Here is a 27,726-nt window from a genome sequence, read left to right on the forward strand (position 1 = left end):
CTGGCGTTTGTTTTTTGTTGTTCCGGATACTAGAAACTTCGTTACAGAACGTTTGTCTTTATGAGGTTCGGTGAATATCAAATGGGCTTGTTTTTTAATGTGTGTGCCATGGTATTCACCTCGTCGGACCTGAACTTGACAGCGTTTATGGCTTTGCGTCAGTCGTGTCACTTCCGTCGGCGATCGTATTCCTGTAGCTCGTAGCGTGCTTATGCATGTTGGAGCGTAGAAGGGCGTTATGTCCGCTGGCGAGCTGCTGTGTGCAGGGATTTCATAGTTCGGCGTGTTGAGGACGCTGCTTCGATTGAGGTATACGTTGCGTATGGTGCGGGAGCCAGTTGGCTTTTCGTTTGGCGTGCGCTGGCCTTTTGTTGTCATAGCTGGCGTAGCGGATCGGTCAAAATCGTCGCGGCTCCGTTTATGCTTTCGCGGTGGTTACTTGAAAAGTGAAACCGTTGTGGTGGAGAAGGGGGCGTAGTTCGTCTCGTCCGTTCGGCCTACATTCCTTGGCGTCGTAAGCGTCACTTCATTGGTAGGGTGTTCGATGCCTTCGTGTTGATCTGTCTCATTCGTTGGCGTTCGTGCCGTGTCCGCGTCGTCGCTCAAGCTCGCCTCCTTTGCCCGTTGTTTCCAGAATGCTAAAATCGCTATCTCCCGTACAAGCAGGCTCGAAAGCGCTCCGTTCACCCCGAGTCCGCTTGCGCACGGTTTGTCGGGTTTGTCGTGTGGGTCTCGATCGGAGCAACGGGTGCCGGTGAACTTGTACGTTCTGGCTAGGACGTGCCGCAAGCGCTGGCCGTGTCGTTGCTCGTTGACGGCCCTACCTGCACAAGTGTAGTGTCGTTCGCTCGCTGGACTCGGGTTGGAGCAGCAGGTGCCAAAGAGCTCGTACGGTCCGGTAGAGTTGCAGTGCGTGCGCTGGGTTATTTGTTGCTTGTGGCAAGGTTGTGTTCTGCAGTTGTAACATTCGCTGGCCAAGTCCGGATAGCAGCACCGGGAGTGAAGGATGTCGCAAAAAGCGGTTACCTGCGTGTGTGCTAGCTTGGTCGCGTTCCGTGCGCTTTGCATTTGTTTCGTCGTGGTCAGCTCCACCGGTCCAAGTTGGACGTCGTTTGTCACTTGTCGTGCGTTTCGAGCACGGTGCGTGTCGTTTTTCCTGGGAAACTCCCCAAAAATTGCTGTGCGGTCATTCGCCACGTTTTGTCCGTTCCGTGCGCCGTGCGTCTCGCTCATCGTGGCTTATCCACCAATCCGGATGCGATATCGTTGGTTGCGCGGACCGGGTCAGGACAGCATGGGCGGAGAATATACGTTCTGGCCCCGTTGCGTTCCGCGCTTTCAGTGTTTCGTTCGTGTCCGTCTGGACCGGAAGAACGGGTGCCAGGCACGTGGTGCTATCTGGCTCGTGCGAGCTTCGTACGTTGCGCGCCTCGTTGCTCGTTGCTGGAAAGACCTGCGCCTGGGCGATGTTGCTCGTCGATTGGCCCGGTTTCAGAGAGGCGTGCGTTCGTGATCTCGCCAATCCCTGGGAGACGTTTGGTGAGCAGGCAATCGCAGTTTTGCATACGTCGTCTCGTTCTTGTGCATGCCGCCGTGCAAGCTACATGTGTCCGGACATCGTGCAGTTCAAGCACTGTGGCTTAAGTGCAGCTAACTCTCGCCAGTTGCCTCAGAAAACTTTCTCGTTCTTCACGCTGCATCCTGCTCACAAACAGCGCCGCTTGCAAGTTCCTCTGCCGTTTGTTGTCGTAAGCAGCCTGAAGTATCGTTGGCACATTTGTTCGTTTGGAGAACTGGCGACGTTGCTCGTTGTCCACTAGAAGCCGCGAGACAAAGTCGTCCATACGGCCAGAGCAGGGCAGCCCTCGTAATCGTCGTGGGCTTATGATCTCCTGGTTCTTCTTATAACATTGGACCTAGCGTTCCGTTGAGGTCAGCAGTGGGTCAACCACCGTTGACGTGGGCTCCGTCGGTACCCCACATCTGCGTGCCGCACTCTTGTAGTCGGGGTGCGGTTCGTCCATATCGTTCTTCTGTTCACCCGTTCGTCCCCCCGTGACCTCAAATCCTGATGCTGTCCACTGCACCATGTTAGCTGGTCGTGGCTCGAATGAAAGGCTAAACAGGAAACATTTTTAAATGTTTAACTTATTAGAAATACTGACCTTACATATACATCAGGACAAAGGAGCACGAAAAAAAACGTCTTACACTGTGGACTGTCATAGGGGGCACATTATGCGAAGGCGCGTACACCGGAGAGAGTGAAACGGAACGCAAGCACTCGCGTTGCGTCTGGCGTCTCCTCGTGTTCTCAGCAATAAAGCACCAGAGTATGGGACGCGTCGTGCTTTTGTCGGAATCGGGGCTTCTCGGCAATGCCGTGGCCATAAATTGCAGTTTTCGGCGTGTCTTCCGGAGGCAGCTTTTCCCGTTTGTTTTTGTTTATCAGTGCACTGAAATTCTCCGAATCAATGGAGTTTACTGACAGTACTCACTTCTGCTGAATCTGTACTTACCTGTATTTCCTTGTACATTACCTTTACTAATATTTGATCATATTCAACAATGTTTCTACTAATTTGGTCAATTATGCAAGGTGGTAAATATCATCATTACAAAGATATCATCGTTATCATCTTTAAATATCATTGCTACGAATACCATCGTTCCCGTTTGGTGCAGTGCGAATAAACTCCGCCAATGCTTATTTAGAGAAAGATAGTCTTGAACAGGGGTCCAAAGTTGTGAAATATTTTAGCGCTCTCGAGGCACATCGTGTCGCTCAACTCCCATCGTGTCGCTCGAGTAGCCAAATAAAAATTATCTCCTTTAAAATTAGGTGCCAAGAGACGCTGTCGCCACTATTCCGCATACTGCGAACATTGCGCAACCGTACCCCCCGCCACCGCTGCCAGCCCACAAAATAAGAGATTAACTCAAAAAATGAAAACGGGCTAGCGCGCGAGAAGCCCAAGAGGGAGGTCCCGCCACGGGAAAGGGACAGGACAGGGGCGCTACGCGTCGTGATTTATTTCCGGTAATAGCCTGGGCAACACCCACACGGGTCTGACTTCAACCACTCATTATTGTATGCGTGTGTGTTCTGCCAGCGCGCCCGACACAAATTCGCTGCGCCCGGCGGCATGCCGACGGCGGAGATGATTCGGGCCTAGGTAACCGCCCGCGGTAGACGTGCCGCAACTTGGCGGGAAAGGCGCCGCCGAGTCTGCTCTCCCTTTCCCATCACGATGGCTGACCCAATCATGTCAGGGAAAAACGACCCCCAGCAGACGCGCTGCAAGCAGCGCCTGGAGACGGCACCGCTGTGTCGCCTTCCCTTCCCTGTCATGGCAGCCCGGCTGACGCAATCACTTCGCCTCCATTCGCCGGATTCAAACGGCGGCCAGTGATAGTTCAGGGATAATTCCAGTGATATTTCGAACTGCACACGGCTGCAATGGAACCCCGAGAGTATAACACCAGCCCGGAAGCAGCTGTGCTGCGGCGGCATCTCATCAGAGGCACTGAGTTGAGACGTGCTATCGCCTTTGTCCGAGCCATGTAACGCTCTTGCTGCCTTTGTATATATTGTATATAAATACAGCTTCAAATCACCGTCGACTCGACTACTTCATCGCTCTACTCTGCGCCGTTTCGATAGCAGACTGAGCAGAGCAACGTCGTAACAGAGGTGACTGAGCTGGGATGACCCCGTCCCAACAGTGTGTGTGTGCGTGTGCGTGTGCGTGTGTGTGTGTTTGTGTGTGTGTGTGTGTGTGTGTGTGTGTGTGTGTGTGTGTGTGTGTGTGTGTGTGTGTGTGTGTTTGTTTGTGTGTGTGTGTGTGTGTGTGTGTGTGTGTGTGTGTGTTTGGGGAGGGGTGGCGTGTAGCGGGTACCACTCGCAGTCGACTGGCGCAGTGCACCCAGTGGCCGCCTGTGCTTGGAGCGATTAGAGCACTGTCCAATTGCTCTACCGTGCTTTGTAAACTCGAAAACAAAGGTTGCCCACGCGTTTTTCGGAGGCGTGATAGCTTGCACTGACGTCGCTTTATTGCTTTGTTGGTGCCTTGGTTGCACAGCTGAAATATGCAGCTGTTGTCTTGAACAGCGCTGACAAAGCTGACAGATATTCATCAAAAAGTGCGGTGGCGTCGCTATGGGCAAGCAACAAGACGCGAGCTTAAGCTAAAACCCCTACGTCTGGCGTTGCCGTTTATGACATAAAAACGGCCCCTTCACGAGGCCTTCCACAGTGCGAAGTTAAACTTGGCAGTAGTTTCTAGCGAGGCGTTTCCGCCCCACCAGTAAATAGGAGATGAAGGTAGGGGAAGAACAACAACCGAAATTAACCATCGTTGTCAGCTTCCTCATTACTCGGTGGCATATACGAGAAGTGGCGCATCGGGTTGCCATTCGAAAGCAAAGCCATTCGAAAGCTAAACACTTCCACAACGGCACGATGCCAGAGCTCCTGACAAAATTTGCGAGGCGAAACAAGGCGTCGCACGCGTTCAACTGGGCATAATGATTTCCGATTAACAACCCAAATACGTGCCTCGGTGTACTGGGATATTTTATTTCCAATGCAGGGGAAAATTACACCACCACGCCTGCAAGGTGGGGCTGTATGTTCACTTGTAAGTGGACTTCACGAGACCATAGTCCTACCGAACCTCAGCAAAATGTTTCGAAACGGCAGCTTAATAAAGCCATATGGGTGCACGTTCATACATCAGCCAAATTACCGCACATCGGCATGTTGCGAGCAATTTCGGTGACACAAACTATGCAGACGATTGGACGCCAATCGTTTAAATTTACTGCGGCTGTTGAAACGAGCGGATCGGCTCACGAAACGACTACACAGAGTGAAATGCGCCTGCGGAAACTGCTGAAGACCGGGAAAGAGCGACTTCAGTGCTCGTATTGCCTGCATTGTTTGCTACCCCCCCTGCCCCAACTCCCCGTAAGCAATTCGAACGGAGCTAGCGGAACGAAGCAGCAACGTGTTGCCAAGCCGCGTGTTTGTAAACAAAAATAACTGCGCCAATCAACACTTGCAGTAGAAACAGTCACTGCGGCTGCGCTTCCCGCCGGGCCCTCACCCCCTCGTTTTTCCCTTTTCACCGCAACCCCTTAGCGAGCGACCGCCGAAAAACGCTAACAGCGCCAAACAGGGACAGGGAAAGGAGGGAGGTGCAGTTTTCGTTGTCTTATTTTACCATCCTTGAGAGTTAAGCTGCACAGCGGAACCGCTAAATGCTTGCGACTCGTAGACGCGCGTCCAGACTCGAGTTCGTGATAGAACGTGTTTGTACTACTATACTAACGAGTGCATGCACTCGAAAATACAGTATTCATGAGTACTGTATAATTACGAGTAGTACTCATGAGTACTGCATACTCGCGAGTAGTACTCGTGAGTTCTGCGCACTCGCGAGTACTACTCATGAGACTGTGTACTCATGAGTATGATTCCTCATGGATATTGACCACATCCTCATGAATATTGACCACATGAGTACTCATTCTCATTAAGAGTGTACTCATGAGTACTGTACTCACGAGAAGTGGACTTACCGCTGTACTCACTCGTATATCATAATCACTTTTTTTATCTGCGTGTGTACTGACTCATCATCATACTTACTGGTGAGTTTGAGTTCAAAGGAGTACAAATGAGTATACTCACGAGTGAATACGCCGACCTATGCTTATAAGCAACAACCTCTCCGCTATCTTAGTTGGCATTTCGAATTACAAAACGTTTTTCAAAAATATTTTACTCCTGTGAACCCTCTCGGCAGTATCATAGTTTTAGAAAGGTCTGCATTTTGAGCTTGGCTTAACAGGAACACACTCCAAAAATTTTAGGCGTGTAGGTACAGCACTTTGGTGGGATATCGGCATTACCTAATAGGCCTATTGATCTGTTCGGGGGTAACTTCAAAAATCTTTCTAACAATTAAGCGATGTGTTAGGATGAAATCTGATAGTTTGTTTCGCGCTTTCAGTTGTTGATGTTTCTCTGCAGAAACAAGTCGGGTATATCGAAAAGCTGAATTTCATGTGAGGAATCGGTTAGAACAATATATTTCTACATCCACGTTTTTCTGTAGATGTTTGTTAGGGCGAATTGAGGGAAGTGGTTCTTAGAGGTTTTTATGGGTTACATACATAAGCACGAAGAAGTTCTGTAGTGAAACAGCAAAAAGATATTAGCAGGAGTTTGTGAAAACATGTAACTTATTTGCTCCAACAAATGTGGGATTCCTGAAAATACAGCTTTAGGGAGAACTATGCCATAAGAGAATTTCTTTTTAAAAATGTGAAATGTCTAGAATGAGACGTTGGGGTTGGCTGTCGATGAATCAGGCTCTCAGCTAGTCGGCGCCGGTCGGTCAGTCGGTCGGTCGGTGTGCCGACTTCATAGTGTGCTTTGTATAGAGAATAGTAACTGCACAAGCTGACTGCACAAGCTTTGTGTTCTTTCCGTCAGCATTCTTGCGTGAAAGTATGTGGCAGGCCGAAAACGAAGTTTAAATTTCCCTGGCGATTCAAGCTATTTTATAGTATTGGTAAAGGGTGGACGTAAAAAAGAATTCCTGACGCACAATTTTCCGCCGGGTCAAGGCATAGTTTTTTACTTGATATGTGCTCTTACGCTGATAAATATTTGTCATTTTTACCCTGCTAAGGTGCTTTCTGGTCAATTTTAAATCACCAAACAAGCAAAAGCCATCCATACTGTGTTTCGTGAGGGTTTGTTCTTGCTCTCGAGATTTCGCAGCCATCCGACTAGATTATTTAGTGGGTGCTTGCGTTAATCCTTTCACTTCCGCTGAACGGCGCTCACAGCCAGCCGGGCGGCCGCCATCGTTGGCGACATTGTGCAACCACCCGCCGGCGCAGCAGCTGTTAAACTGCAGCCTTGTCATGTGGTTTGCTTGTACCGAAACGCAGCATAGATGGCGCGACCAGAAATGTCAAGCACAGAAGGCAATCTCAAGCTCGACCTGCAATGCCGAGCAGTCACGCACAGAATGAACATTTCTTCATTCGTCTAGTCACGTGGTACCACTGCAGCGAGGCTTCGAGTGGGCATAGCAATACGAAAGCGCTGCATGCGCGATGACGGCTTGAGACGTGACGTTGCGAAGTGTAATATATTTTAGAGGTTTCAAAGCCGTAGCGTAGTAAACGGTTCGTTCTCTAAAACGAATGATTCGTGACTTCATTTAGAAGTGCGCCAGGTTGTGCTTCTGCGCTTCGATACGGGAAGATAAAAGAAACATATCTGTTTGTGTTGTTTTACCGATTTGGCATATTGTTTCTGTTGCAAACTGCGCTGAAACGTTGAACATTTATTTTCTACCAGGTGACATTACGCTGTACTTGTATGAACTCTTCAGCCCACCTGACGAGGGTAAGTGTATTGCTTTCAGTTTTTTGTTCCGATGAACCTGCTTTTTCTTGTCCAATATTTTCTTTTTCGATTTCCCTTTAAGAATTAATTGCGAACAGGCAGACAGAGCTGCTGTTTTTGCATTTTCAGCCGGACAACCCCATTCTCTGAATCTGATCCTGATGTAAAGCGAATTAAAAAAAAGTTCTAGTATGGAGTGTAACGTTCTTTTTTAGAATCATATTTGCATAATATTTACTGGCAATAAATCTTTTTTGTGCAAGAAGGAGAGGAAATGTCTTAAATATGCCTTGCTGAGAAGTTTATGAACAAACTGAACAATTGAAATAGAAAATTGAAATTGACCACAGACAATGTGTAGACATGAAATCTTGAACAGCCCCTGCAAGGTGAGAGAAATAAATACAAAAGTTTAATGAAACAACCGGGAAAGGGTAGGGGAGAAAGTGTTAAGAGCGTTAGGTGGTCATCCTAGTCCGGTAGGCCGCGTGCCGCATCTGCCATCCTCGCCCGAGAGATCAGGGCCTCCTGGTCTTCGACCTGGCAGCTGTGCAGCGCGCACTCCACCTGCTCAAGGGTAGGAGATATGGTGGTGGAAAATTGGTGGGGCACTTTCAGACAAGATACGTAATGGAGTTAGGCTCATCGCATTGAGGGCAGTTGAGTGGGTAGTTAGTAGGAGAGGTGTGGTGGAGATTGAGGTGATTGTACTACGTTATGTGTTTGAAGTAGGCGCCAAATGCGGGCGTCTGCGGTACGAAGGGAAGGGTGGGGAGCGGGATAGGCGACTCGGGTTGCCCTACAGTGGTAGAGGTGGTCCGTGTAGGTTTTGGAGAAAGGCGTAAGGGAGTTTGCAATACCAGTAGGGCTATTGGCGTTTACTAAGAATACCTGGTGAAGGAGAGCTCGCGCGGAGGCGTGTACCACCTCGTTCCCAGCGCGGATGGGTGTCCACACTATGCGGGCATAATGGAGGGTGCGGAATTGGGAGGGGATGGTCAGGGTAATAGCGGAGACTCGTGCGAGTGCAAAACGACAGCAGGCAGCTCGGGAGTCAGACAGAATTGTTATGGTGGGATTTGCGGCTTGGGTCATTACTAGGGCAATGGCTGCTTCTTTGGCCGTGGTAGTAGAGGTTGTGCAGACAGTTGCCGAGGTGGTGAAGGCATTGTCGAAGCGGTCAACAGTAGCGACTTGAGCGGGTCGTTGAGGGTAGGTCCGTATAAATGATGGTAGGGTCGGTGCCATATTTTCTGATGAGGCAAGAAACGTGAAAACTGGATGTGACGCCCCGCACGCTTTTGGGTACTGCGGCTTGTGACGTCACAAAAGTTGAGAATGGCAAGACCGCATTGGAGAAACACCTATAAATGTTTTCCTAATAGGCAGTTCTTCGGTGGCTGATTCCGTAAAACAAACGTAAATCACAGCTTTCCGTGCGTTCATCTTATTTGAAAAACACGAACTAGAGCTTTTAAACGTTGCGATGCAGGCCGCTTCCTTAACGCTTCAGAGGCGACCACAATGTTTTAGTTTCACTTGGAAAAAGACGTGCTCTACGTACTTTGGTGCGCCCTTAGAGAATTCGATAATCTACGATGATGAACGCCCGAGCTTCCGCAAGCAATAACCCCGCCACGAAGCGACAAAAGGAGCAAGATGCTTAAGCAACCCACTTGAACTTCTAATCTTCCATTCTCCGCGTGCCAATGTTGCTATCAGTAATGCGTGCCTGCGCTTTATGAGAACCTTATCGCTCGTTAGAGGTAAAGGGGGTAGGTACGTTGTGAATATCCGTTCGCCGCAAGCCGCTATTGATAATCCGGAAACGCTGCATTGCCGTACGATTGAACCCGGGGTAGCCGGGCAGGAATACTCAATTTGAGTGTTCGCAGGCCGTAATATTTGGCCAGCGGTTTACACAAGGAGCGTACAAAAAGACATCTTCCCTGTCAGCTTATCGAGTTTGAATGCTGGAAGCGCGGTCTGCCGTCGCAACTGATCACATGTCACTGACGCACTGTTTACCGCACCAGGAAGGCGCCAGTGCGCGTGAGCTTGTTGGGGTCATGCCGGACAACGCTCGGCGGTACTACCCGTTTCACGTATCGCCTCACAGGTGTTTGGCTTGAACATCCATCGAGGCGGTTTGTTGAAATATGCATCACTGGTATGTCGAAAGAGATTTCTCGTTCAGCCGGTGGCAAATGAAAAAAGACCAAGCCAGCACCCTCGGCCAGACGAACGCTTTCGGCGGCGGCCACGGCTTGCAGACGTAATAGGTACCGCGGACATCGGGAGAGCGCTTAGACCCCACGGATGCCTCGCTCCCAGTTCGTGACGTAGTGCCTACGTAACAAAAAGATATAAGGAAAGCGGTCGAGAGAAATGCCCGCTTTCTTCCGTTATTCCTCAGTAAGGAACGCATCGTCGCTCGTCGAGCAAAAGCCCAGAGAGCTACGAAACGCATGATCTTCCAGTTAAAAGAGCATTTCATTAAACCTTTATTGCCCCTTTAAATTCTTCTTTCCGATATGGAAGAAAAAATCTCAAAGAATTTTGAAGACTTATTTACTGCTACATACGTGTTTTATACTCTCCGTATTCGTTTCTTCATCTTTTGTCCGACGTGCAGACTGGCGGTAATTCGGACTGCAACTTGTGGCATTTAGAGCTTACCACTTCGCGCAGCTGCTCTTCACACGAGCGTTCCAGTTCTCCGGCCACGAGGCACGCATCAGGCAAACTTTTGTTTTATTTCGGCAGATTGCGAGGCTAGCGTAGTGCTCAGCGAATTTAGATCGTAGTCTGGCGACCCGTGTTAGAGCCAAATATGATTGGAAATCTACAGGTGGCATTTTGGCAGTTTGGTTCGCTTTGCGTTGGCCGACTACGACGACGGGCAATTATCGTGTTTGGTGGGGCGTATAAAGCTTTCGCCTAAATACTGAGGACGGCGAAAGCTTGGTTTCTTACTCACACGCGTATCCTACCAATCATTGGTTGTCTGTAGCCAGAGAAATGGCTGCTCACTTGACTCATCGGCCATTCCTAGTAGACTTAGTATGGTAGACAATATTTTTATAATATAAGAAATTCGCAATCTCAATTACTTTATGGGTCTAAAAGGTGCTCTCTTCCCATCTTGAAATTTCACTTCCTCTCATATGCCCCATCGAAAATACACGAAGCAAAAAATAGCCCTACGTAATTCAAAAATTTTCACGCTGCATTTTACGTTCAATGTTTGGCGTTTCGCTTGTGTTAATGAAACACTCACGAAAATATCGCACAACACCTTTGACGCATGCACGCATAGTGCTATGTAGTATGAGTTTAAATGCAAATTTAGCCACATCACGAACGCTCGCCCTACGTCTGGGGTTAGGATTTGGTTCCGTATTAAGATATCTTAGCAACCGCCATCTATGCGCATTTAAATTGCTCTTTGTGGGTTCATAAATATTTGCCGTGATCAAAAACATGATCGGCTTTAAGAAGACGTGTTGCATCAAGCGGCATGTCGTTCAACGTTCCCTCCCCATCAAGCCATTTTGATCCGCAAGAGTATTCTACCTCGCAGGTGTAGCATGTATGATAAGTTACAGCTGAATCTTAAAACGAGCCTCAATATCTGGAAACAAAGATAAAGAACTAGTGGCTAGCTAAAGTTTGGAAATTAGTGTTTGCTGAAAAGCACCAGCATTGAGTACGGTTGTATGGGTATATTCGTTGGTTGCGACAGATATCCATATACAAAGCAAGTGTTAAAAGTCAGGCCAAGGAACAAAAACATTCCAGGAGGTTTTTAATTAGCACAAAAGGAACAAAAACAGCTTCAATCTAATTGAAGCAGAAGTCATTGTTTGCAGAAGCAATATGTAATCGATGTTTCAAGCTCTTATAGAAACCAAAAGAAAATGAACCGATTTGTAGTGCGCACAGATTCCCGAAAAAAGGTGACCTTTTTAAACTCGTCCAATTACATGAAGCAGTTCACACTAATTTGTTTAAAAGATTGTTGGCGCTCATTTCCAACCACAATGTTTTAAACATACCAGTAGGTATTGTAAAATTTTCTACCGACAAGAGTTGTGGGGTCGTGTATGCCTTGACGTCAGATAATTGTTATGCTGCTTTAATGGTATTCTTGGGGAGAAAAGGGGTGTGAAGGTCGTTTTTGCGTTGCATTATAAATACTGTTCTCCTAAATGTAAAGAGGAAATCTTTTCGTAGAGTCTATGCATTTTACAAAGGGAAATTATTCGCCTTTTTGGAGTACCATCCTAAATAACGTGTGTTAAAGGCTCCATTAAGAAAACAACCCGTGACACAGTAACATTTTTGTATATGATATTGATACGAGGTAGTTCTGTATTCACCAGTGGCCGGATATAGAAGCTTCTGTAGAAGTCAGCGCCGCCCAAGCCAGGGCCCGCACAACACGCCCGTCTCCGTCAGCGTCTTTTTCATCTTCCCACCTTGATGACCTTCCCACTCACAGCGTATTTAGCGTACCCTTGTGGACATATTGGGCCTAGGTGGGCCGTTGCGAGATTCAGGGTGTTTCCCCACGCCCAGAAATGACCCATCCAAAATGCCCCAGAGAAGTTCGCAGCATCCACGAGGGAGACACCGTGACGGGTTCGATTCACCGACAATGGTGACGACAGGCTGAAAAGAGCCAAGTTGAACCAGGAGATTTATTTCCTGAGTGGTACAGCGCATGTTGATCGCCTCGACAGGGCTAGGAACTACACTGTATCAATACGCGCCTGAAGGCCCGGCCTCAACGGGCTGCGATCGCTGGGGCGACACGTGGGCTGACGGAGAGGTTGGACTAGGCCTACTTCGCGCGTCGGATTGGGGTCAGGGGCCCCGCTCCTTACGGGTGGCGGCGAGGGTGCAGACTAGCCGCATTTCCGCGCGTTCCACACACTTTACCTTCCATCTCCTTACCAAGCGCCAGATCCAAGAGAGCCAAGAGCAAGAAAGACCTGCAAAACGTGCGCGCTGAGGGTATAAGGCATGGGGGAGAAGAGGCCGGTTCCCGGGTGAGAAGGAGTGACCGCGGCAGCGGGGCAGTTAGAGCCTGCGGGCGCGTAGGCCCGCGAGGTGACGTCACAGGAGGTGCGGGAAAGTGCGTTCATTTGAAGACCACGATCAGGATCAAATGAAGGGGATCAAAACGCGGATAAATCGAATCCCCACACCCTTTACAGCGAGCGTATCAAATGCCTCGGCACAGAATTCCCTTCCTGTAAGAGCATCGTCTCGGTATAAAGCCTACAGTTCTGCTCAGGGCACAACTGTAGACTGTGTACGGTAGGGCTTAAGAAGGATGATATGGACGATGTTGTGTACGGTAGGGCTTAAGAAGGATGATATGGACGATGTCATTTTTCGAAGGGCGGGATGAGTCAGACGAAACGACAGTGGTGATTTCATAGTTCACCTCAGTCAGTTGGCGGAGCACACGGTAAGGGACGTAGTAGCGGGCGAGGAGTTTCTCCGAACGCCCTACTTGACGAGCTGAACACCAGGGCAGCACGAAAGTTCCGGGCATAAAGAGGCGGCTGCTGAGGCGTCGATCGTAACGGGACTTTTGGGAATCCTGGGATGACGTGAGCCTGGTGCACGCAATGCTGCCGTCAAAGTCAGCCCGGCAATGGTATCTTGTGCATATCCATAAGGAGGCGTGGTTTGTTGGAGTAATGTGTCCATGGGCAAGAATGGTCTCGACTGAAGAGGAGCTAAAAAGGGAGAAAATCCGGCCGGAGGTATCTTGACAGGACTAGTTGTATGCGAATGTAATGAAAAGCAAAGCAATGTGTAAGGTGCCATGGGCATCTCAAACAAGTTAGGTTAAGTCGCTTCTTAAAACCGTTCTCCTGGGGATGGTAGGAAGTCGTAAATTTGTGCACGGTTGCACCCGAGCGAAGGATGATGTCGACTACTCGCGACAGGAAGTTTCGTCCGTTTTCAGTCAATAGCTGACGAGGAGCACAATGATGTAGGATCACCTCGTAAAGGAGAAACTCTTCGGCAGAGGTAGCGCAGGGGGTTGTAATAGCCTTGTTATTGCGTAACGTGTGGCATAATCAGTGGCGACTGCAATCCACCGATTTCCTGCCTCAGACTGGGAAACGGGGCCAAATAGGTCTAAACCAATGGAGGAAAATTGTTCAACTGGTAAGTCCAGTGGCTGAAGAGGGCCGTCGGGTCGCACCGTTGGTGCTTTCCGACGTTGGCACTTGTGGCATGCACCGACGTAATGACAAATAGAGCGGTAAAGCCCTTGCCAGAACAAACCTTGTCGGACGCGGTAGTATGTTCTGGAAACTACTGAATGACCAGCTGTTGGATAGTCATCCAGTTGCCAGAGGACGGCCAAACGAAGGTGGTCATAAAGAACAGGGGCAGCTCGGAACGTTCCAGGCGTGCATTCTTACGCTAGAGCCCACTGTCCTTGACTTGAAAGAATCGTACTGGTGAGTCCTAAGGGGCGTTACTCAGGTGTTTAATGATCTGCCGACAAAATGCATTCCGGCGCTCCTGTTCACCAAGTTGTAGGAGAGAGGAAATTGCCAATAGCTATGGAAATGCGTCGGAGCATGTGGGCTCTGAAGGTTGGACGGGGTCGCGTTACGGACAGTCGGCATCCTGGTGCAGGCGGCGCGATCTCTAGACGACCGAATAACAGTACACCTGTAGACGGCGAGCCAAACGCCCGAAGCGGCCTGTTGGATGTTTCAGTGATGCTAGCCAAAAGAGCTCGTGATTATCCGTCACAACGGAAAACGGTCGGCCGTAGATGTGCGGACGAAATTTGCCCACTGGCCATACCATAGCGAGAAACTCCCGTTGTGTGATGGAATGATGGGAGGTGGCTTGCGTAAGAATCCCGCAATCCTTACCGGGTTTGCTCTGAGCAAGGACAGCTCCAATGCTATGCCGTAGCTACAGTCCGGATTTCGATGGGAGTGGACACATCGAGTTGGGCTAGAATTGGAGATGTGGTGAGATTTATCATTGTGGTGGAGGCTTTGGCCTGTTCAAGGCCCCATGCAAAGACGTCCTTTTTCAAAAGGTTGATTAAAGGACTTGCGATATCAGCAAAGCCTCTTATAGAGCGGCGGAAATATGACCAGAGGCCCACAGAATTTCGCACTTGACTTTTTTTGATGACCGGGTTACAGGGAAGTCCTTAACTGCTTTATTCTTTTGAAATCCGGTGGCACTCCATGAGCGTCGAAAAGGTTCCCCAAATTGGTTAGTTCGCGCCTCGCGAACCGACATTTCGCTGAATGGAGCTGCAGGTTGGCCTGAAGGAAATGAGCAAGGATTTCACGCAGGTGATGGAGATGAGCGTTGAATGATGGAGAAAACAGAGTGGCGTCATCGAGATAGCAGAGTAAAGTGGACCCTTTAAATCTGCACAGGAGAGAGTCCATCATGCCGTCAAAGCTGTCTGGCGCGTTGGGCAGTCTGAAGGGCATAACCTTAAACTGATATAGGCCATCAGGAGTGACGAAGTGGTATTCTCAAGGTCGACCTCTACTGCAATCTGCAAATAACCAGAGTGAAGGTATATGAACGAGATGTATTTGGCCCCATGGAAGCAATCGGGGGCATCGTCGATACTGCATACAGGGTAAACACTTCTCTTGGTAACCCGGTTCAAGTGGCGGTAGTAGACACAGAAGCGCCATGTGCTATCTTACTTTTTTCCCAACAAGACGGGCGAAGCCCATGTACTACAAGACGGTTCAATTATGTGCTTTGCGAATATTTTCTGAACATCTTGCTGGATGACTCCTCGTTCGGAATGAGAAACACGGTACGGCCGGCGATAGATAGGTCGGGCATCACCTGTATCGATACGGTGTGTCACCGTTCTGCTTTGCCCCAAAGGCTTGTCACCAAAGTCAAAAACGTCTTCAAATGTGGACGAACGACAGCGCAGATTGCTTTCTTTAGCTTGAGATAAGCGCCCGCTTATCAGAGGTAACGTTTACCTGGTGAGGTAGGTCGACGCTTGGATCTACGTTGTTGCGTCGGGTCGTGGTTTAATTTGCACTAAATGGGTGAAAGTGGGGACGGTAATTCCATCTGTACGACCTTCAGTATGGATCGCGAAATTTAGGACAGGCAAGCAAATATAGTTCTGCTTGATGGTGAACGTAGTGTGGGGCAGCCCAACATTTCGCGTCAATAGAACGTCCACGATCGGAGCAGCAATGTGGTCGCTGTCAGGAATGGCCGTAGACTAAGTCAGTGGTACATGAGTAGGAGCGTGACTTTGCAAGCGAATGTGTTTGGACGAGCACAGGCGGTGCGGCGATGAATCGGCAGAAGTCAGCAACTGAATACGAAGGGCTGTAGAGCAATCGATAAATGCTTCATGCTCCTTCAAGAAATCGTCGCCAAAGATCGCGACCTGAGGGCATTTGTCCAAGGTAGATAAAACCACAGTGGTGTTGTGACCGGCGATAGTGACGCGACAGGTGCACATATTAGCGATCGTCGGTGTACCACCGCTGGCAAGTTGAGCACGCGAAAAGGCAGGTGTGAGGATTTTTCTAAGCTGGTTCCTAGATTAGCACTCAGTTTTGGTCGCGCTCCCCAGCAGAAGCGGAGTTCGTTGTCGGTGCCTCCCGACAGCGCGCCAATTAGTGTCTCCCACGAAAGGGCCCTTTTCCCCGCCACCGCCGCTCCGAACTCCGCGGGGAGATACACAATGCATGGGGGGACGCCTTGGGACCTTCCTTCAGACCAGTCAAAAATCTGTGCTCTTCTTGGCTGAATAAACCCTATTTTCAAGTTTGCCCGTGCGTCAGCTTGGCATGTACTGCGCGGACATAACAGTGGTGCCGAGAGCCCCATTCCTGAATTTGTGAGAAGCCAACACCTCCATGGCACACCCTGCACGTTGACTTTGCAGGCACAATCAAAGGAACAACATTTCTAGTTGTGGTAAATGCCCACACGAAATGGCTGGAAGTTATACAAATGGGTAGGCCAACATCTGTGGCAGTCATCGAAGCCCTGCATGCGTTGTTTGCAACGTTCGGACTACCTCAAAAAATAGTGTCAGACAACGGCACAGCATTTTTGCCGACAGTGATCCGGCGGTTCTGCAAAGACAACAGCACCACAGCTGTGACATCCGCCCCTTACCACCCAGCAACAAACGGCCAAGCCGAACGCTACGTGGCGGAACTGAAGAGTGCACTTTGCAAGGACGAGACAGGGTCATCACAGCGACGCTTGGCCCTCTTCCTTTTCAAGCTGCACACAACACTGCAAAATACCACAGGCCAGGCCCCTGCAACGCTAATGTTTTCGCGGGAAAGGAGAACGGCTCTAACGGCCGTTCGACCAGAGCCATCCTCAATGGTAGCGCAGGATGCCCGCGACCCACCGCGCAGCCCGGGAATACAAAAGGGAGAACGCGTGCTCGCCCGCCAGTTTCAACTCAAGCCGGAATGGGTCCCAGCGACTTCGAAAAAAACGGATTGGGCTGCGGTCGTGGCTCGTCGAGATTTGCGGGACGACAACTCGACGGCAACTCCATCAGCTCCGCCAGCTTAGGCCGTCTCCAAGCAAACCAGCCCCTTCTGAAGGAAGTTGTGCGTCACCACCCATCAACAGGGCCTGGCATTTCACTATAGAAATTGTCACTGCGACGCCGACACCCACATGCGCAGACGCCCAGATCCAATCTTTGATGCACCCCCAAGCCGACGACAGTGCTAATCCACACGGCAGCCACACCCTCATGACCGCTACCAGGCGCTCTTCTAAGGGGTGAAGAATTGTTGTGTTCTTGCTCCCCAGTGGAAGCGAAGTTCTGTGTCGCCGCCTACCGACAGTGCGGCAATTAGTGTCCCCCACGAAGGGGCCCTTTCCCTCGCCGCCGCCTCCCCCACTTCCCCGGGGAGATGACGCTTTGGGACCTTGCTTCAGACCAGTCGAAAAAGCCGTGCTCTTCTTGACTCAATAAACCGTATTTTCAAGTGTGGCCGTGCGTTAGCTTGTCACTGACTGCGCGGACATAACACACTCATAACGGAAATTTACGCCCCTGTATCAGTCGACGCCGTAGCAGGCACGCCGCGATCTTACGCATCGAGCAAATTGTCCTTTGTCTGCAGTGTGAAAAGAGGATTTTTGGCAGGGGTCGGGAATGCAGCATTACCCCTGGGAGCTGCACTCGCTAGTTTTCCGAGTCGAGGCGTGCGTAGTAGGTCAGGGAGGTAGAGCGGCGGGGCTGTGGAGAGGGAGACTGTCGGCGTTGGGGTGACGGGGATGTCGTCGGAATTGCGTTGCTGGTAACTGGTAGCAGAGCGGTTCGGCGCCGATTTCGGGACACTGTCGCTCCACGTATTTCGATCGGAAGAAAACCAGCGCTTGTCCCAGTGTCATTCGTCTTGTGCCTAAATTTGTTCCGCTTTAAATTTTCACTATGGAGTACCAACTAGCTCGAACCCTTACGTTGTTAAAACCATCGGCTCTGGCAATGCGGGGCGACATGAACAACATGCCTGCCATTAAATCTTATGGTATGGTCATCGGGTGTTCTCCATTGAGCTGGATTCAAGCAAGGCTCATACTCTTAGCGGAAAGCGATCGCAGAAGACTAAGCTGGCCCATAATGATTGCAGGAAGCGGCGCTGGCGGTAAAGTGACGGCCGACAGAATGGCTCATGTGGCAGGCTGGCTGCAAGCCCATGCAGGCAATTTAGTCACGCACAACTGCTTGTATTACGGAGAGCATCGGCAGATGGACATCAGCAACGGAATTTTGTGTGGTGGCCTTAGTGATAGCCTCTTTCTCTTGGCGTTCGATACGGGTCACCATGTCTGCACTGGTTTTTCCGTTGGGGGTGCGGGGGCGAAACGGGGCGTCACATGAAGACGTTGAATCAGTATTAAGAAGGCTCATAAAGTTCTGAATATTTCGACGACTTTTCGAGTGCTTGAAGTGCTTGCACTCGGTGAAGATTGAGCTTACAGTCGAGCAGTTCTTGCACACAAGCACATTAAAGGCACCATCTGCTACTCCTTTCAAAATGTGGTCAACTTTGTCCTGCTAGATCATGTGGTTGTCAACTTTGTGGTAAAGAGCCAGTATATCATGGATGTAGATAATGTACCGCTCGGTTGAATATCTGTGCTCGCTACGAAAGCTCCTTTTTGGCGACTAGGTGGCGACCAAACGGTTTGCCAAAGAGCCTGACCATCTAGGCCATGCCGCTGTCCCAGCTAGTACGTGTTGCTTCGTTGGTATCGTACGACGTCTTTGCCGTACCTTTGAGGTGGAACATGAGGTTAGCAAGCATAAAGGTGGGATTCCAGTGGTTGCGGGCTTTCACACTCCCGTAGAGACTAACCGAGTACTCCTTGTCGACAATTGTCGGTGCCGTAAAAGAAACCGGGGTTTCGAGGGTGGCTCGCGATGACAAGCGGTGTAGCTGCGCTAGGAAGTTTTGAAGGCGACGCGCCTTGGTGGCGCCATAAACATGACCTACACTTCGAAGATCCGTGATCAGGACCTATGAGCCAGCCGTTTCCAAGACTCACGGGCGACGGAAGGGGTGAAGTAGAGCAGGACGGATCCCAAACAACACTCTCAACCAAATGGCCAGTTAGAGAAGGCACGGTAGAAGAGAGCGCCGCCCAAGGAAGGGCCCTAACTACACACGCGTTTCCGTCAGCGTCTTCTTCATCTTCCCTCCTTGATGATGATCCAACTCACAGCGCATCTAGCGTTCTTTTTACTGCGAGCGTATCAAATGTTTCGTAACAGTATGCACGAGTACACATGAAGCTCGTGTCGTACTAAACATTTCGAGCCTAAATGAAGTCTTAAGATAGGGTATTTAAGTGTTAATTGTAAAACTTGTAACTCCCATCTGCCGTGAGTACATGGTCATCGACAGGAAGGGTATGGACAGCCCCACAATGGACCTCTAGAAAAAAAAAACACTTGTGCTTTGGTGGTTTCTTCAGCTTGCAATTATTTCCGGTGGCTTTGAGCCAGAACTTACAATTATCGTTGTAGAGATTTCCTTCTCAATAAAGTAATAATCTATATTTCGGGCAGCCATGTCCCCGGTCTTCCTTGCACCGTTCTTCCATTGCATTTTGGTGTAAAAACTGGGAAAGATGACCGCATGCGACAAAGGAGACCACTGACGTCACTTTTATCTTGGGGTTCTTTAAGGTTCGTAGAACGCGATATCTTGGAGTGCCATTGACCGCCGTTGACTGCCTGGCGCCGCGTTCTGTTGGAAGTCGCCATGGCTTGCCCTCCCCGGCTACCAACGATCCACCGTAATTTTAATATGGGGAGACTAAGCCGACAGCAATGCATCCTTCGTGGCGCAGTTGCGAGGTTGCTCAATGCAGTAACGGATCTTCTGGACGCCGCGCCATCGCATTTGCACGACCTTCCTAAATGTTCTAGTTCTCTCACGCCGACACACTGTTCGTCCACGCTGACATTCTCAAAGCAGGCCAGAAACCTGCGCTTGCGGTGCTAATAGAGCAGAATGTAAACATTGCCGCATTCTTCCTTCACCGTTTAATACCGCGCCACCATGCGCCCAAGGAGTTGCTCTGTGAGCGGGACGCGTCTTTGTTTCCTACGTTATGCCGCCACCTTTAAGCAATGCCAAGTTGTGGACAGAAAGAGTAGTGCGTATCACGCATAAACCAACGTAGCTACTAGGGATGATTCGTTCGCTCGGCGATATCCTTTCTGTGAGCGTTTTTTTGGACCATTCCAATTGGGGGGTACGTTTTTCTCTTCATCACGCATGTCTATAATACGGCGAAAGGGAGAAGGCAGATTCTCGACACATAATCCTTGCTATAAGCGCGTGAGCCTAGTGGCACAAAAACACCATTCGTCCATATTCCTCTCACTTCTGTGAGGGCAGCCCATTTCAGAAATGCCCTCCGAATAAATGTTCATTTTTTGTTGTTTCTGTTGTCATAAAGGACGCCGAAGAGGGCCGCCACGTCGGTCGATTCTTTGCGGCGGCACATTAGTGACCCCAGAAATCTCCCCATGGCGCCTCGGCCGCAACACCTACCTACGGCTCATGATCCCTCGTGTGACTGTGGATTCTGAAAACACGCCTATTCTTTCAGCGAAATGACAGCCCCACGAAGTCATCGAGAAAACGCCTCACGTAAAATACGTCGCCGAACCGATCACTGCCATCTTTGTCGCCGTGGGCGCGAAACACTTGGAGTCTAGCGCGTGACACATTGTGACACACTCGTTGTCGCATCGTCTTACAGGAGCCATGAAGACAAAATACAAGTTTATTTTATTTGAACGATTTCGTGTTTTATAGCACCCCCAGCGCTTCTCGGATACAAACGATGCTTAGGCACTTAGAAAAAACCGATTTCTGTTGAAATTTTGATCTTCCTGCTGAATCGTGTGTTTTCGTGGTCTGCAATGACATCACAGGAACCGACCGATCTGCAGCCTAGGGTGGCTTTATTCACGCGTTCGCCGTACAGGGTAGAGACACGTATACGCTCAACCATATTGGGTCACTCGCTCGCCGCGAAGGTAGTTATTTTATCAAAACCGTGCTAAAAGTATCGCCACAACGCGGTTTACTGGCGAAGTTTGAATTTTATTATCTGTTTCGCGCTGCTGGGTCTCGTGGGAAACGATAATAACAACGCATTGATTAAGTTGACCCAATTTTGATGGCACGGCACCATTCAAAGGGTGTCTCCAACCTTTACGGCGCTGGCGAGGAGGTACCCTACCACGGCGTCCGCGCGTTTGTTTACGTTACTGAACCTAGATTGGGCCACCATACTTGGGAAGCCGTATTTAAACCTGTCTTGTTTTTGTTCTTCTGGGAGAAAATATTCGTCTCGGGAAACATAGTGCTCGCTCGACAAATATGGTCACGTAAGACACCGTTGCTTGCGTCAATCGGCCGGTGTCGTCTGAGACAACCCAAAGCCCCTCAGAGCTGTGCAGCTAAATCGAGCATAGTGCGCGCAGTACCAACAGCAGTAACTATCAGTACTTCTATGTTTGCTGTGCTCTCGTAACTTCCACTGTTTGTCCCAGCATTCTTTTTGCTTTAAAAAGAACGTGCCCTAAATTTAAGCACAAATAGATCGTTCTGCATGTTTATAAGCTACGCCTGCTTATAAACTTGCAGAACGTAAGCTTTTGTCTGCCTCTGCCAAACGCTGAGCAGGCTGGTGTGACATCGTAGATTCTGTTGCGGGAAATGAGAAGGTGGGTCGCATAGCCATTCCCTTTTTTTCTTTATCATATAGCTTATTTGAGCGAAGTTTACGTTAAAACTGGTGTCAGTATGATTCTAACGAGGCAGTCTTTTCAATAAACCAAACTTGTGTTTGGTCTTCATGGCTCCAATAAATAGCCGGGACGACTCGTCTTTTCTCCAGTGGTGGGTGATTGTAAGGGAGGTAATGCGTCCACAAAGCAATCGCCTAAATGGATATGTGCTCTACATGGTTGGTATACCGGCGAGCAAGGACACTCTACTTCTGCTGGGTATGTATGTCTTGTATCGAGAATAAGCAGCCGCATCGATAGTACTGCCTGTGGGACCGGACTGGAGCTCAGATCTCGGCGCTAGTGCAGGATACCGAGAGCTAATCGACTACGTTTTAGTCACCCTGTAAATACATTTTATAATAATGTGTATTTTCGCATTCATTTAACAGTTCTGGAGGTTTTTGAAGTTTTATACGGCTTTTTGTTCGCTTCGCCATTTTGTGTGTGTTTATTTCTATCTTTTTTTATAGCACTGGTTATTGGGTTTCGATTTTATGTGTGCACATCCACCCTTGGCCTAAATGCCGCAAGGCGCGGTGGGTATAAGATAAATAAATATTTAAAAATGATGAAATCAGAATTCTTGCTGTGTGGGTTGTGGTATAGCGTTTTCTTTTTCTTTGTTGAAGTTGTCGTCGGCGAGGTGTGACCTATTTCTCTGATGCAGAACGGCGAAAGCTTCTTCTTTTATGGAACACTGGCCGTCTTCAATCAATTGCAAGCCTGGCAACGCGCTTGCGAAGGTAAGCTTCTTAACGTAAGCGCGCTTACAGTGCTTGAGGAACTATTTTTGATTGTTCTCCTCCGTGATTGCTCCTCATTCTGAAAGTTTGTAGTTTTAATAATCATAGAACATTTCTCAAAATATATGGGGTATAAAACTCTGGAATATTTCGTCGCCTTTCAATGAAGATCTGACCAAACTTATAGAGGTGTAATTGATGTATGGTATTTTCGAAATAGATGGAAAACCGTTCCTGGGTTCATTATATTTTTTCACATGTCCAATAATCGCAATGCAACAGTTGGAATCGGGCACCTCCGTTCCGACGTTTTCCAAACTATGCCTAAAGGAACCCCCCAAGGCTCAGTGATAGCTCCATTACTGTTCAACATCGGCATGAAAGATCTACCTCCTCTGTTGACAACTATCCCCAACCTGCGACACGCCCTATACGCCGACGATCTGACACTCTGGACTCCTACGGGCTCCATAGGTGACCAACAAGACGCCCTCCAAAGTGCCATCCAAGTAGTACGACAATACCTGCAAGCCCGTGGGTTGGATTGTGCCCCCGAAAAATCCGCGTTACTTACACTGTGTAAACGAACACCTAAACAGCGCGCCAACTCTATACCGGATCCTGAACTCAGCATCAATAATCAACCCGTTCTTAACGTCCCCCACCTCCGAATTCTGGGGCTCACTATTCCCAAAGACGGGTCGGGTGTCCAAACAATTTTTCCACTCCAACGTACTCTCTCACAATTAATGCATATTATCCATCGAGTTTCTCACCGAAGATTTGGCCTCCAAGAATCAGATACTCTGCGCATAATCCAAGCCATCCTTATCAGCCGGATTGCATACAGTGCAATTAAACCCTCCGAACAAAACAAACTGAACACCGCGATACGGCAAGCCTACAAAACCGCACTAGGATTGCCCCTAAAAACGGCAACAAGCTAGTTACTACAACTGGGCGTCCACAATACGTGGGAAGAAATTCAAGAAGCACACCGAATTTCTCAATTGACACGCCTCCAACTCACCACCTAGTGAAGAGCGAGCCTCCGCCGGCTAGGGTAGTCCATACCACAACAACAAGACGAGAAGACACGCATCATCGGACCGATTCGACAACACATCAGAGTGGCTCCAATCCGACGTAACATGCATCCGACCTATAACAAGGCACGACGAGCAGCAAGAGCACGAGCAATCCATGTGCAGTATGACCACCTCCCCTTCAGTCGCTATGCAGACGCCTCTGCATACCCCCACAAATCTGCGCACGCTGCCAGTGTGACCAACGCCAACGAAAAAGAGTTAACCGCAGTCACAACCATTACAAAATCTATAGAAACAGCCGAAGAAGTTGCTATCGCCCTAGCTGCCACCACTTGCGAAAACTACACAGTTATACTGACAGACTCCCAAGCTGCATGCCGCAGTTTCTTGATCGTAGGAATATCCCAACCAGCATTGGCTATACTAAAACAGATTAAGCGACTTCCTGAACTACAGATTGTCTGGTCACCTGGCCGCGAAACCCTCAAAGGAAATGAGTCGGCACACGCCGCCGCCCGCGCGCATACACACCGGGCCGTTTCCCGAGAGGGTGGCAAACTTCAAGATGGCGACATCCTCAAGCCCACGCCCCTGAGAAAATACGCCGATATACTCGCCCACTACCGGCGCGAGCGCCAACAATACCCAGAACCCCACCCACACCTATCTAGAACCGAAGGTACAATACTCCGGCGACTACAAACAAACTCTTACCCCCACAATACCCTACTCCATGCAATGTAACCCACCCTCTACCCCGCATCTTGCAAATACTGCCCCCATCCCGGCGCCCTATACCATCTGGTATGGGGGTGTCAACAAACCCCGTCCCTTACTCCCAATCCCCAACCTACTTACGAGCAGTGGGTGGCACAACTCACCAGCTCCGACCTCTCCTCCTAGCCTAGCCTGGTAGAGAGGACCCGGGTGGCCAGTGCAGGCCAGGGTATCCCGGACTAGAGGAAACCCCCCACCACGCGGGTGCCCAGACAGCAGCACCTAAGGCTCAAATAAAGTTTATTCCTCCTCCTCCTCCAATTGCTTTTTGCATAACAACAATATATGCACACTACTATGTGTTATTCTCCTACCTACTAACTATCAATATGCTGTCGCTGAGACAGCTCTTGTAAACAGTCAAACATTTAAAATAACTGCTGGGAGGTTTACCGCACACAGCCACGTTTTGTGCAACGAAATGACTGACAAGCTTGCTGTTGTGGCTGCACAGGGGTACCGAGTATCTTTACGTAGATATACAGTGTTCAATGAAGATAGCTCTCACTTCTGGCAGCAAACGCCGAATACATGAACACGATAGGAACTATACAGTATAGGGCATAATTTAGGCTGATACGCAGCGGAAAAACAACATTCGTTGAGTTTTTTTCTTGCCAGAATTTGAATAGGCGACGTGCATGCAACACGCACACGCACTTTCAAGAGGTATACAACACCACTATGCCAGAAACGTACGGCATAGAATGTTGAGGGCTGGGCCCTCTACGACGGCGGCACCTACCTGAACTTTGAACTTATATTTTAATACACTTTTCACTATAGTGGGAAACGAATGCTTAGGCTTCATTCACTACACTGGGTTTTCAGTTCTTATCTCCAACCACTTTTAAACTCCCGGATTCTGTCATACAATATCAATTGGTATTATTAATCTTGAAAACCGTCCACCTCTAGAAGATCATTTTCTTGTTGAAATGAGCAAAAGTCGCAGTTGTGTTCGTTGGTCATCGGTTTTCTTATGCCAACGCTACTAGTACCGCTAGTACCAATCTGGCCAACTTTTACTGAGTGGTTTATTCTGAAAGGTGCTTATGTATATGTATTGATTTTATTCAACACTTTCTGGAGTTATGGATATCGACTCTCTGCGTTTGTGACACGCCAGCGCGTGCAGAACAAGCTACGAAATAAACTTCCTGATATCAACCCAGACGTTTCCTCTGTTGGCACAATCAGTTCCCTTCTGTAGGTTTGTCTGGAAGAATAGAGGCTTTCAAGGGAAACTTGTGTTCGCTAACTCGCGTCGCCGCGCGTGTTGCTTTTTGCCGCGCAGACAAAAGTTCCTCCCCACTGCCCTGCCTTCACTTCCCGACCGCAGATAGCAGTCAGAACCCTCCTTTGCCAGCAGCTGCCGGCCAATTCATGCCCTAGCGAATCACATGCTTCCTTTGTCCACAGAAAAAAAAGGGACGTTAGCTATTTCCCGGCGCACCGCTTTTCCCCAGTTCAAGGCCGGCTGTGACATCGGTAACCCGCGTTTGTTCCGTTTCACCGAAGAGGTGGCAGGCCTGAAGGAACGAAAATGGGAGGGGCCCGTTGCCATGCGTGTACTCTGCGTGCTTATCTCAGTTTTCGCCATTCCAAAGCCAAGGTGAACGGCATGAGCCGGCTGCTGCAATGGTTCGGCAACTATGCGTTCCCCATTTTGTGTGCTGGGAATTTCACAAGAGATTTTCTATGGTTTTACCGGACTAGATAAGCTTTGCGTGCAGCCCTCTTACGGCAGATTTATTTTTGTTGATAGAGGTTGCGCACATGCGTACATAGTAACGCCCTTGAAGTTCGCAGCTTGCTGATTGACGGTGGACGCTTAATGTGTAACATAAATTTTTAAGTGAGGTTTTATTGCTTCCGTGGGGTAATGCTTCCCTTACAGACCTTCTCTCGCACTCTCACATTGTGTAGATGTTGAAAAAAACACTGTTTTACATTTGCACGAAGAAACATCGTAAGAAGTCTCAGTGTGGCTGTTCCGATGTTGGGGAAGCCTACATTATTTTATTCGGTTTAAAGCGCGTTGGATACCAGCTGGGTGTTCAATTGGACAATCAAACAATATAACTCTAAACATTTATTGCAAATCTTCAAGTTTTCTGCACAAGGCGAGAGAAACTTCTTCGAGACGTCTCAGCCGACAAGCTATTTACGTAAGCCGCGGCCATGAGCACAGGAACCACACCCTTCGTTCATCTCACCATGCAAAGAATCACTAAGCACAACAATTGCATGAAAAGTGACTGCGATTTATCGAGAATGCGCGCCTCCAGTGGAAATCAGATGCTACGAGAGATTATTTACTTTCATTTCACTGATATTTGCAGTTGTGCCTTATATCGGCTGAACTGGCCGTATCCCGATACAATATGATTGTTCATGTTTTCAAGGCACCTTCATACGCTCTTTTTTTCAGCTTCCGACTAAGAATCGGGAGATAGAACTATTGCTATCTCTCCTGATCCGAGGCAAGTGGCTTCAGCTTCAACAAGCTGAAAATATGCAACCCGGACGTCAACCATCTTCCACCCCCTCTCCCACCTCTGAGCTGTGAAATACTTGGTACCGAGCAGCCATCTGCATGTCCAGACACTTTTGGCCTCCACAACGCCAGCTGCCCACTCATCCCACGGCTTCCTGGAATTGGGGTGCGCTCCCTATTCACCGGCTAAATAAAACGTTTTTACTAGTACTACTACAACTGCAAAAAGGACAAAATAACGGTGTCGCAGCACACCTTTTCAAACTCAGGGAGTGCAATGTTCTAGCTATCCTGATGTAAGACGAGTGGATTCAGATTGTTGTTTTTACCTATGATAAAAACTAATTATGGCCGGCAAACATCTCATTCTGCCGCCATTAATCTGTGCAACCGCCAACCACTTAATATTAAGTCATCACATTCTCTCACAGCTTTTAAAAAGTAGCTGCAAAATTATCTTCTAACCTGATATGTTTGTTAATTTCTTGGTTTTGCTGGGTTGACTTTCGTCATTTGCTTCCGCAGTAGTTTTTGTGTATTTTTGTAAGCCCTTAGTATTTAATTGTGTATAATGACTATTTGATTTTTCAATGCCTTTTTATGTGCATAGCTTATTATTTTAGGAAAATCTATATGGAAGCCATGCACTTCAGGTTTTTGCTTATTTGTTTCCCTCACTTACGTTTTGTTGTACTTGTTTTCGCTTCCAAAGCGGCTTCTGTAACCTTTTTCGTGTACTTCACCATCGAGGGTCCAAGTGCAGTCGCTGACTTCGGGACCCTTGTCTGTAAACCTTCTTTGTAACCGTTTACTTTTGATCAATAAACTTCAACTTGACTTGACTTGAGATTGGGAATGCTCAAGACGTAAATATA

At 48.8% G+C, this 27,726-nt stretch overlaps 1 protein-coding gene across 1 annotated transcript in view; it reads left to right on the forward strand.

Annotated features, from left to right (window-relative positions):
- The window catches only part of LOC144164078 (uncharacterized), a 195,644-nt gene extending 173,119 nt beyond the window's left edge, over positions 1 to 22,525 (forward strand). The window contains exons 8-9 of the mRNA XM_077694648.1: positions 7,382 to 7,429; positions 22,412 to 22,525. Coding sequence (XP_077550774.1) covers positions 7,382 to 7,429; positions 22,412 to 22,431 — 68 coding nt within the window. The 3' untranslated portion in view covers positions 22,432 to 22,525. The remainder of the gene's footprint in view (positions 1 to 7,381; positions 7,430 to 22,411) is intronic.
- Positions 22,526 to 27,726: the final 5,201 nt, after the last annotated feature.

The sequence above is a fragment of the Haemaphysalis longicornis genome, unplaced genomic scaffold, assembly GCF_048455015.1.
Source record: "Haemaphysalis longicornis isolate Haplotype H1 unplaced genomic scaffold, Haemaphysalis longicornis Haplotype H1 scaffold_13, whole genome shotgun sequence".
NCBI lineage: Eukaryota > Metazoa > Arthropoda > Arachnida > Ixodida > Ixodidae > Haemaphysalis > Haemaphysalis longicornis.